This window comes from Euleptes europaea, chromosome 3 (genome assembly GCF_029931775.1).
Source record: "Euleptes europaea isolate rEulEur1 chromosome 3, rEulEur1.hap1, whole genome shotgun sequence".
NCBI lineage: Eukaryota > Metazoa > Chordata > Lepidosauria > Squamata > Sphaerodactylidae > Euleptes > Euleptes europaea.
In genome coordinates, this window is record NC_079314.1 from 22,783,570 (window position 1) to 22,795,667 (window position 12,098).

The window sequence follows — 12,098 nt, forward strand, 5'->3', positions numbered from 1 at the left end:
AGCTGAGCAATATGCAGGAAGCCAGTTCTGGAGAATATGAATATATCACCCATCCTGTCTGATGCTGAGCTCCTTCCGTTTCCATTGGATACTGTAAAACAAGGGCCTCTTGTGTTTGATTGTTTGTTTCACAGTGTAAAATAACATTTCCCTCCTTTCCTCTGCAGTCGCAGTCCTTTCCACAGAACAAAAATGGATTTAAAGTTGGAATGAAGTTAGAGGGCCTGGATCCTGAACATCCATCTTTATTTTGTGTCCTTTCTGTTGCTGAGGTACATATCTTTTTTTTTAATAGTAGAACTCACACGTTTTCTGGAATGGGGGAGAGCAGGGAATTGACAAGTAGTAGGAAGATTGCCCTTAAACAAATAGGTTAAAACCATGTTCTAATACAGTAGTTTTCTTTTTTAATTAAACATGGTTTCTCTCTGATAGGTGTTTTTTTTTAATTATTTGTGCTAGCATTTTGATTAAAGATGTCAAAAGATGTCAAGGCTTGACAAAAATTATTGGCAGTGTGAAAGGTAATTGACAGGTAGGGCAGACAATCTAGGCAATTTAATTTGTTGGGGTTTTTCCACCTATTCTTCTTTGTTGGGTATGCACCTGAGCTATTTTTGGTGTCTAATCCTGCAATGGTGTGTGTAAAACAGACTTCATAGTGGGGTAACTACCCTGTCATTGTGAATCTAGACACTGCAAGCTGTACCTGACCCTCTGGGAGATTGATTGCAGGGGCACATCATTCTGGATTTGCAGGTCCTGTCAATGGATAAATGTATATTTCTCCTAAAATATAATCTCCATTGTTCAGGGTTTATTTATCTGGCATGAGCAAAAATGTAAAATGGGATCGTTTTTTTCAAGGCAAATGGATCAAAAAGGGGATAAACTTTTGTTGCCTCGCATTTACAGGTGCAAGGGTACAGGATGCGGCTGCATTTCGACAGCTATTCCGAGTGCTATGACTTCTGGGTTAATGCTGATTCTCCAGACATCCACCCTGTGAGCTGGTGTGAAAAAACAGGCCACAAACTGCTTCCTCCTAAAGGTACATGGGTAGTTCTTTTCTGTTTTTAGTGTGCCAGCTTATCATGTTCCCTGGATACAAGCAACCCTCCTTAATGAAAGAGCATTCTCGTTCTGGGGAAAGGGCATCTCGCTGACTTGTGGGTATTACCATCACGTGCCCAGGGAGGCAGGACCAAAAACTTAACTTCCTGTCTCCCTGGGCGGGAAGCCCAGTTTCCGTCCTGCCTCTTTTAGGGTGCAGCTTCGTTGTACGGCTCTGAGCTGACTGCAAAACCTTTCCTAAATTCTTTTGGTGTCGTCTTCCCTTCTCAGTCTACCTTAAGCCTCCTTCCCAAACCCGTCTGTCAGCTCATCCTTCTTTATCTCCTCAATCTCTCTCCTTCTGTGCCTCATCCCCCTCCCCACAGTCCTCACTTTGCCCTGTTGGGCAAGATGACAAGCGACAGGAGAGACTCTGATTCAGACCTCCTTTCTGAGGAGGAACGCAACATAGCCCTCGTCACTTCGACAGGGCGAGGTCGTCGGGAAGGCTCCAATGGCCGCTGTTGTGGTTCCGCGGAGAACGGTGTTGAGGGGCCCAGCGTGTCAAAGAAGGCGCGCTCTAATGAGCCGTCTAAAAACGGCGCGAAAAGTGGCGCGCTGCAAGAGGAGGCAGCAGTTCCAGCCGGGAGGCCCCAGAGCACTCAGAGGGAAGACGCCTCTCTTACTGATTCCACTCTTCAACTGGGGGTTAATGTAACGCACTCCGAGTCTGAGATCCCTCTCTTGGCAGGAAATGTTTGATCTTTTTAATGGCATTTTAGATAAACAAGCCCAAATGATGCAAGCCTTTACAGACTCCCTGTCTCCTCTCCTCCAGAGGGCCGAAGTTAACCCTTCATTAACCTTCTTCCCTCGCCCCCAACCTGGCCTCTCGGGCGGTGGGGACAGTCAAGGACAGGGGGAACAGCCTGGGCCCCACTGGCGCACCAAGGCGGCCTTGAAAGTCCCTTTTAAGGAACAGGCCCGTCACTTACAGGACGATTGCTCCTCTGGGGCAGCAGAGTCTGAGGAGGAGAGCAGAGAATAAGGGGAATACGGCTCTGATGAAGAGAACCCCATCATTTTGGAGGAACAACAGCCCCGATTGTTCTCAGCTGAGGACTTCCAGGGGTTATTGAGTAAAGCCCTGTTGGCCCTAGACCTTAAGGAGGATCCTGATCCAGATAAGGAATCCATACCTAAATCCAGAAAAAAGGGACCCAAAGAGTTTTCCCCCATCTCCAAACCTCAATCCTGTGAAATACCATTCCCAGAATTCTTTGAGAATTAAGTACAGGCAGAGTTCAACAAGCCATTAGCTAACAGGCTATTTTCTGCTAACACCAAAAGGCTCTATACCATGGTGCCTCAGGCCATGACTCTCTTTCAGCTCCCCCTGATAGTTGCTCTGGTGGCAGCAGTTCACTCACCCAATCTGCCTGCTGAGGATGGAATGGGGACTATTAAGGATCCCATGGATAGAAAAGCAGAAATTCTGTCAAAAATGGTGCACGAGGCTTCCACTCTGGCCATTCGGGCTTCAGCAGCCACTTCCATAATGGCCAGAGCTTCCATTGTATGGCTCAGGAAAATTATCCAGCTGTACCCGGCTGAGAACCGTAAAATTTCGGAGGGGCTTAACAGACTTCTTAAGGCCGCGGCCTGTATGGCAGACACATCTTTGTATGCCATGTCCTTTGCGGCCAGGGCAACATCATCCAACATAGCCGTCAGGAGAGCACTATGGCTCCGCCCATGGCAAAAAGAATTCAAGACTAAATCACTTACCTTGTCCTACCCCTTTACAGGAGGTAAACTATTTGGAGATAGACTAGAGAGGATTCTAGTAGAAAACAAGGACAGGAAAAAGGTTCTACCCAAATCCTATAGGAAGGAAGGGAGACCATCCTCTTCCTTCCCCAACTTTAGATCTTCTCACTCCCTCGCACACTACAGACCTGATCAGCGAACGGGTTCCTGGAATAATGGCAGGGGCTCCTTTCGCAGAGGAGGGAATATGTTTTTTCGTCCCCATCAGGGACAGCAGCAATTCAGTGGCAACCAGGGAGATAAGTTCTCCAAAAACCCAAAACAGTGACGCCAGGTCACAGGCAGTGGGGGGGAGACTACTTCAGTTCCATCAGAAGTGGGGACGGCCTTACACGGACGCCTAGGTTTCCCAGGTAGTTTCATAAGGCTACCTAATAGAGTTAACCTCCTCCCCAAGGGACAAGTTCATAAGCTCTCCCAGACCCTTGAACAGGGAAAAGCATGCAAGAACCTTCGATGCCATTCTACACGTACGCCAGATACAAGCAATAGAGCCAGTACCTCTAAAAGAGACGGGCCTGGGAATTTATTCCACCTTCTTCCCAGTCCCCAAGAAAAATGGGGACAGGAGAGCTATATTAGACCTGAAACACCTAAACAGATTTGTCCGATACAGGAAGTTCCGAATGGAGACTCTGAAATCCATCATAGAGGCCCTGCAGATAGGTTATTACATGACCTCCTTAGACTTAAGGGAAGCATACTTCCATGTTCCCATACATCCTACACATCGCAGGTTTATCAGATTTGCATATGATGTCAGGAGCAGGCCTGTTCTCGACGCTTCTCGACTCTGGGCTGTTTTGAATTTCTCGCAGCTTCTCACAGCTTCTTTGCTTTGCTCGTCTCAGCCAAGGATTGTTGATCTAACGGACATTTTATCTCGGACATTCCTTCAGGACCTTCTCCCGTGGGAGAAGGGGTTGCCATGCCAACCTACACTATCTGCTATGCCAATATATGTTACTGAATTGAACCAGCCAGCCATTCCTGGCTTAGTTTTATGCAAGCTCTGTTTACCTGCACGATTTCCAATAAAGTCAACTTGCCTTAGGACCACCTGCCTGGGTTGTTGCTTTTGGGGATTCTATGGACCAAGGGCTTACATATGCAGGGAAACACTACCAGTTCAGAGCCCTCCCTTTTGGTCTGGCGTCGGTATCACGTGTCTTCACCAAGATCCTGGTGACACTGGTGGCTTTGCTCAGGCAGGAGGGGATCAAGATCTTCCCATATCTGGACGACATCCTTGTCGGTGCCAGGTCCGAGGAAGAGGCCAGGACACATACAGACAGGGTCGTCAAGGTCTTGGTGGATCACGGGTTCCTGGTAAACCTGGAGAAAAGCCACCTGACCCCTACTCAGAGATTGCAACACCTAGGGGTAATCCTGGACACACGCAAGAACCTAGTACTGCTTCCTCCAGACAGGATCATGAAGATCAGATCCTTGGTTCAGACCACAGTCAGGTCCAAACAGGGCAGGATCATGTTTCTTGCCAAACTACTGGGTCTGATGGTGGCCTGCTTAAGCTCTGTCCCCTGGGCCAGATTTCACTCGAGACCGCTTCAACTGCTCCTACAACCTTATCAATTCCTCATTACTCAGAGCAGGGACAAAACTATCCCACTACCTCACGAGTTCAGGCACAGCCTCTTATGGTGGTGCAGCCGCAACAACCTCAGCAAAGGGGTACAGTTTGTCATAGAGGATCAAATTCAGATCCATACGGACACCAGCCTAGAAGGGGGGGGGCGACCTGTCTGAACCACGTGGCTCAGGGCATCTGGTCAGCGAAGGAGAAAAAGTTACACATAAATCTGCTGGAGCTCAGAGCCATCCGTCTGGCTCTACTACAGTTTCAGGACATCATCCTTCACAGGCACGTACTAATTCGCACAGACAATGTGTCTGCCAAGGCACATCTAAACAAGCAGGGAGGATTGCGGTCCTCCAGACTACACCAGGAGGCCCAGATTATCCTTTCATGGGCAGAGACACACATAGCATCCCTGTCAGCAGAACACATCAATTTACAAGTGGACTGGCTAAGCCGACAGATCATAGACAAGGGAGAGTGGTCCCTCAACCAGTCAGTTTTCAAGCAGATTGTGGAGCGATTCGGCCTCCTCTCTGTGGACCTGTTCGCCTCAGCAACCAATCACCTCCTTCCCCGCTTCTTCTCTCAGTATTTCCTCCCAGAGGCGGAATCCATGGACGCTCTGTGGACCTGTTCGCCTCAGCAACCAATCACCTCCTTCCCCGCTTCTTCTCTCAGTATTTCCTCCCAGAGGTGGAATCCATGGACGCTCTGATGTGTCCATGGCTTAAAGAGACCCTATTTGCATTTTCCCCCATCCCCATTCTTCCCAGGGTCCTCAGAAAGATCAAGAAGGAGAGGGCAACTGTCATTCTCGTTGCTTCCCTATGGCCGAGGAGGCCGTGGTTTCCCAGCCTGAAAGAGTTCTCAGTCCAACCCCACTGGGAGCTACCAGCCATTCCAGACCTCCTTCACCAAGGTCCCATGTTCCATCCCGACCCTCAATGGCTTCGCTTAACCATGTGGAAATTGAGCGGAACCGCCTCTTAGAACACAGTTATAGCTCAGACATCGTGAACACCATGATTGAAGCGAGGAGACCTTCCACCAGGAGGATCTATAACACCTCCTGGAAAGCCTTTGTGTTGTGGTGTAGGCAAAAACACGTAGATCTTCTTTCCCCGGGCATTCCTAGGATTTTAGGCTTCCTACAAGATGGGGTGGAACAGGGTCTCAAGGCAGCTACCTTACGCAGACAGGTAGCGGCTCTGTCTACTGTATTGTCTACGGCAGGCAGCCTTCCTATGTCCAGGCACCCACACATTCTGGCCTTCTTGAAAGGGGTAGTTCAATTAAAGCCTCCAACAGTACATTGCTTCCCCTCTTGGCGACTCAACGTGATGCTCACAGCTCTTACCAGGCCCCCCTTTCAAACCCATCAGGAAGATTCCCTTAAAGGTGTTGAGGATGAAGACCATCTTCTTAACGGCGGTCACCTCTGCCCGCTGTCTCTCTGAACTAAGGGCCCTATCAGCGTGGGAGGGCTTCTGCATCTTCCACAGGGACAAGGTGGTCCTTAGACCGGACCCCACCTTTATCCCGAAGGTGAATTCCATGTTCCACCGCACTCAGGAGATACATCTGCCGTCCTTCTGTCCCAATCCCAGCCATCCCAGAGAAAAGGAATGGCACCATCTAGACCTGCGTAGGACCCTCAAAGTATATTTCAAACGTTCAGAAACTATCAGGCATTCCGATGCATTGTTCATATCCTTGACCAACCCATCCAGGGGACAGAAGATGTCTAGGTCCTTGCTAAGCTCTGCTGTAAGACAATGCATCACAGAAGCATATAGGGCTAGCAAAATCCCAATTCCAGCGGACATCACTTCTCATTCAGTTCGCAGTGCAGCCACATCAGCGGCATTCAAACAACAAGCCCCGCTGAAAGAGATCTGCCGGGCGGCCACCTGGTCCACGGTATCCACCTTTATAAAGCACTACAAAATTGATTTCATGGCCTCTGCTGACGCAGCCTTCGGTAGGAGGGTTCTGCAGCACGTCTTGGATCAGTCTTAGTACCCTCCCAGGTGATCTAGCTCTTGGAGATCCCACAAGTCAGTGAGATGCCCTTCCCCCAGAATGAGAACGGAGCCTTGTTTACTCACCGTGAGGGCTCCTTCTGTTCCGGGGTCGAAGGGCATCTTGCCCGCCCAATGTTAAACTAACTAATCCAAGACTTATTTGTCAATCTGATGTGGGCAGCCACAACACGTGGACTCCTCCAAGGCGGATACTTAACTCAGGCTTCTACTCACATTTGCCATTTTTTGCTTCTTATATGTATTGAAGCCTCTTACTGATTGTTATACGTGTTAATTATTGTCCATTGACAATACCAGTTACCCTGTTGTGCTTCGTTGTTGTGTTTGCTGTTCTGCACTTACCTGTCTCCTTTAGCTCGGCGAGTCCGAAAACTGGGCTTCCCGCCGAGGGAGACAGGAAATTAAGTTTTTGGTCCTGCCTCCCTGGGCACGGGATGGTAATACCCACAAGTCAGCAAGATGCCCTTCGACCCCAGAACAGAAGGAGCCCTCACGGTGAGTAAACAAGGCTCCGTTTCCTATTAAGTCCACCCATCTTGAACTGTTAAAGTGGGAAGAAATAACAAAAATCGGAACCCCTGGTCATTCCACACAAGTGGAAAAGGATAGCATGTTAGAAATGTAATGAGTGTCTGCTTCTGTCCTATAACATGTCAAGCAGCTAAACAGTTTTCTTCCACTCTGAAAATACACTGCTGAATAGTGCATGTATAATCACACACACAAAAAGGTGCAATAGCCAATAAAAGGAATCTGTATTTAAATTTTTTTAATATGCACCCATTTTCACTGTCATTTTTCAAGCTCGTTTAGGGAGTCCTAGAACATGTAAAGCAAGGTGAGTTTGTTTATTGTGCTAGGCTCAAGCACCAGCAGTACAGTCCTATGTAGAATTACTCCAGTCTGAGCCCATTTAAGGCAGCATTTAAGGCAGCAGGCTTAGACTGGTATAACTCTGCATAGGATTGCAGTGTAGTAAGCACTAAAACAAGACATTCTTTTAGTAATGTATTCATTGCTTTCTCTTGCTATTATTCTATTTAGCAGAGACTTCTGACATTTCAAATTAATGACTAAGAGCTGCAATAATGTATTTGAAAAACTGGAGAAAGTGAAAAGTCTGAAGAAGGGCTTTTAACCCCCTGCCTCTTTCCACAAGGGCTTCAATCGTGCAAAGTTCAAATTCTTCCCCCATAATTTATATTTCTCAAAAGCCCGTCTGAATACAGCAGCTCCCTGTATCAAACAATGCTTTTCTCTACCAATCTATCTCTAGGCTACAAGGAAGGAGAATTTAATTGGGCTTCGTATTTGAAGAACTGCAAAGCCCCAGCTGCCCCCAAAACTCTTTTCAAGACACTCAGCACAGTAAGTGGTAATACTGCGTTTGATTACTTTTAAGTTGCTGTTGTTCAAGCCCCCTTTTTTAAAAAGCTTCATCCAGGATAGTATTGTTACCTTTTCAGATGCTTACAACAGAAGCTAGACTATGGAACGGGGGTGGGGAGGAGAACAGATCAGGCGTGAAGCGTTTTAGAAGAAACCCTATTTAGTTGTGCACGCTATGGTTAGCGTGCAGAGTTTATTTCCTAAGCGTGCATACAACAGAAGCCAAATAAACATCAGGGTTCACAAGGCGGCAAATACCAGTCTTAAAAAACATCTTTTGGGGCTAGCTGTGTATAAGCAGAACACCCAGCTCAGCTCATTCCCTGGCTTGAAAACATGGCAAAACTCATACTTCCTTCAAAGTGTTAACTTCTTATCTGTTTGCCTTCTCTACCTATACCTTCAGAATTGTGTTTCAAATGGCTTTAGTCCACTGCTCGTTCCACTCCATCAAGTAGCCTGGCTTGTACATTTGCGTAGCCTCTTATCCAATCTGTACCCTGGTAATGGTTGTCAATTCCTGTTGATTTCAATTAATTAGAAGACGGGCTTGTAACTCTTCCATGCAGAGCAGTCCTGTGGAGAAAGTAACATCTGACTCAGAGTGCCCATGAATACAGAAGCGGCTCGCTGGTTCTGATTTACACAGGGCAGCCCATTTTTTTCCACCACTGGACTCATGCGGATCATTGCTAGAGGCAGCCACACTGTTCATAGACACCCCAAATCAGATGCTGTTTCCTTTATGGGACTGTCTCTGCAGGTGCCATTCTGGGTGGGAAAGTTTCAAAAATGAATTAGCCCAGTTTTAAAATTTCAGTCTCTGCAGTCTTCCCCAGTTTATGAATGTTTCTGCTACACTGTAGATGTCTTTTCTAGTAAAATGTCAGAAGCTTACTTTTTCCCATAATGGAGTTTTTATAATATTCAGCTTCTAAAGTGAAAACTGGCAATATCTGTGGTTTGGACTAAATTTACAGTTGATCCAGTTTACCAATATTTATATAAATCTAATTTCGGGCCCTGACCTGGATGGCCCAGGCTAGCCTGATCTTGTCAGATCTCAGAACCTAAGCAGGGTTGGCCCTAATTAGTATTTGGATGGGATTCCACCAAGGAATACCAGGGTTATTATGCAGAGGAAGGCAATGGCAAGCCACCTCTGTTAAGTCTCTTGCCTAGAAAACTCTTCTAGGTTGCTATAAGTCAGCTGCGACTTGATGGCACTTTATATACACACACACAGAGAGAGAGAGAGAGAGAGAGAATTTAGGGCTTTATCCTCACGTAACATGCAAAGTGAGGGGTTTTTTTTGTTTGCCTAACCGAGAAGACTATATTTGAAAGCATAATCTCAACTGTCTGGCTAACAACAAATATTTCCCCCATTTATTCTGTTCTCCAGCCAATCACACCTTCTGGATTTCGAGTGGGAATGAAGTTAGAAGCAGTAGACAAAAAGAATCCTTCCTTGATGTGCGTAGCAACTATTGCAGACATGTTGGATAATCGGCTGCTAATTCACTTTGACAACTGGGATGAAAGCTACGATTATTGGTAAGAAATTGTTTCCATTATGCATTCAACCAGAATGATGCTTAGGAGGAAATAAATAATGTCCAGAAAGTGCACAGGGTAGTTTGGAATCAGAAAAGTCATTCTGAGCCAGGCTGTAACTCTGTTTTTCAAATCTTCTGCAACCTTGAGGGCTAGAAACATGACTGGAGAAAGACTGGTAACAGACTGAGAATCTCAGGATGTCACATAATACAGCATATATCAGATCCCAAACATGTTTGGAGGGGCCTGCCTGCACATTAGAGAGCTCTAATAATGGGTGCCTGGAGAAATCTGGGAATGCTGTCCATTGGCCAAATCCAAATGTGTTTCAGGGAATTGGTTTGCTGAACGAGTGTATCTCCTTACAGGAGGCCTGACTTTCTCTTTGGAGCATTTCATCAAGGGGCTAAAGAGAAAAAAATGTCAACAGCATCACTGAACATGTGGCTAAGAGAATGCATGCATGAGGCATACGTTTCCCAAGCTCTGAAAACCTCCATAAGGCATTACACCTCACTCCGTAGGAAGCATGGCTGTGTCAGCAGCATTCAACACAAATGCATCAGTGGTGAACATCTGAAGGAGAACCAACTGGGCCTTGGTGTCTCTTTTGTCAGATGTTACAGACTGGACTCAGTCATCTTATCTGATGCAACATCTGGGCACAGTGTTCTTCAGCAGGTGGGAATAGCTCCACATGGCTGCATTCGTTAAAGAGACATCCTTGTGTTTCAGGGGACTATGGAATGTTGGAAGTTATCATAGAAATTCCTTCTCTCCAAAGCTAGGAGGGTGTTCCTTGTGTGTGTAAAGTGCCGTCAAGTTGCAACTGACTTATGGCAACATAGTAGGATTTTCAAGGCAAGAGACTAACAGAGGTGGTTTGCCATTGCCTTCCTCTGCATAGTGCCCCTGGTATTCCTTGGTGATCTCCCACCCAAGAACTAGCCAGGGCTGACCCTGCTTAGCTTCTGAGATCTGACGAGACTAGGCTAGCCTGGGCCATCCAGGGCAGGGCAGGGTGTTCCTTACTCCACTCCAAATTCATAAGGACATAAGACGGGCCATGCTGGATCAGACCAAGGCACATCAAGTCCAGCAGTCTGTTCACACAGTGGCCAATCTCTGTGAAGCCCACAAACAAGACAACTGCAGCAGCACCATCCTGCCTGTGTTTCACAGCACCTAATATATTCGGCATGCTCCTCTGATCCTGGAGAGAATAGGTATGCATCATGACTAGTATCCATTTTTACTAGTAGCAATGAATACTCCTCTCTTCCATGAACATGTCCACTCCCCTCTTAAAGCCTTCCAAGTTGGCAACCATCACCACACCCTGGGGCAGGGAGTTCCACAATTTAACTATGTGTTGTGTGAAGAAATACTTCTATCTGTTTTGAATCTCTCACCCTCCAGCTTCAGCAGATGACCCCGCGTTCTAGTATTATGAGAGAGGGAGAAAAGCTTCTCCCTGTCCACTGTCTCCACACCATGCATAATTTTATAGCCCTCTATCATGTATCCCCTTAACTGCCTTCTTTCCAGGCTAAACACCCCTAAGCGTTTTAACCGCTCCCCATAGGCCAGTTGCTCTAGTCCCCTGATCATTTTGGTTGCTCTTTTCTGCACTTTCTCAAGCAATGGTGTGTATGATTGTTAATGGGTCTAGTATGTGTACCTCTGCCGACTTAATATTCAAGACCATTTGCTTTTTATCTTAAGTTCCTCACTCTTTTTATAGTTGGTTATTCATTCTATGTGTGTTTAATGCAGATATGTTGTTCCTGTTGTTGTCCTCTTTATCTAGTTCAATATACAAGATCTCTATTTTTAGGTCCTTGGGTTCCCCTCCCCCACTTTTATAACATATAGTATATATCTGGATAGCTGATGAAGTCTCTGAAGGAGGAGGCCACCACCTAGTGGAAGGGACAGAAATTACAGTCTGCTTCTTGCCTCCATGAAACAATAGGAAAGTGGTCCCAGTCATTAAAGGGCTACCTGCTTCAGGGAAGAAGGGGCTTGAATTGCCATTGGAACGGCAAAATTCTGCAGAGCCATAGTTGGAACTGACTCCTAGCTTAAAGTAGAAGGGAAGTTCTACATAAAGATTCAGCCTTCCATTTGCAAATTGACATATTATATAAATGTATTGTTATGCGTTAGTTTGCTAGGATCCTCAGTGTGCAATTCCCTGACTTGGATGAATACTGGGCTTAGACAAGTTTCAGATATCCCTTGTAGCTCCTCAGTGGAAAAGGAAGAGATATAAAAATCTGTCTGTAGCAGAAAGGAAGGGAATACACACCTTCCTCTGATTCCCAAACCCATGGATAAAATTTCTCAGTCGTTTGCTTTAATGAATAAATATGTCAAAAGCTGTGGGTTTTATTGTCAAAGAGATAGTTTTATGAATTCCTACCAGGTGGCATCTGTGTATCATCTACTGGTCCAGCAAAAGAACATCAGACAGGGTTTGCATATTTGTGTTCCTTCTTACGCTCAGTGACCAGAGCCAGTTTTCTGTTCTTTTGTGCAGGTGTGATGCTAGCAGCCCATATATTCGACCTGTTGGTTACTGCCAAGAAACTGGAACTCCATTAACAACACCAGCTGGT

The 12,098-nt window shown here is 46.3% G+C and overlaps 2 protein-coding genes across 2 annotated transcripts in view; both read left to right on the plus strand.

Moving 5' to 3' along the window:
- The window catches only part of SRSF4 (serine and arginine rich splicing factor 4), a 213,580-nt gene that overhangs the window by 99,249 nt on the left and 102,233 nt on the right, over positions 1–12,098 (plus strand). The gene's annotated exons all lie outside the window — the stretch shown is intronic.
- Positions 1–12,098, plus strand: part of LOC130475775 (lethal(3)malignant brain tumor-like protein 4) — a 61,434-nt gene that overhangs the window by 15,243 nt on the left and 34,093 nt on the right. The window contains exons 7-11 of the mRNA XM_056847639.1: positions 168–272; positions 916–1,051; positions 7,805–7,896; positions 9,323–9,474; positions 12,020–12,096. Of these exons, the coding sequence (XP_056703617.1) occupies positions 168–272; positions 916–1,051; positions 7,805–7,896; positions 9,323–9,474; positions 12,020–12,096 (562 nt within the window). The remainder of the gene's footprint in view (positions 1–167; positions 273–915; positions 1,052–7,804; positions 7,897–9,322; positions 9,475–12,019; positions 12,097–12,098) is intronic.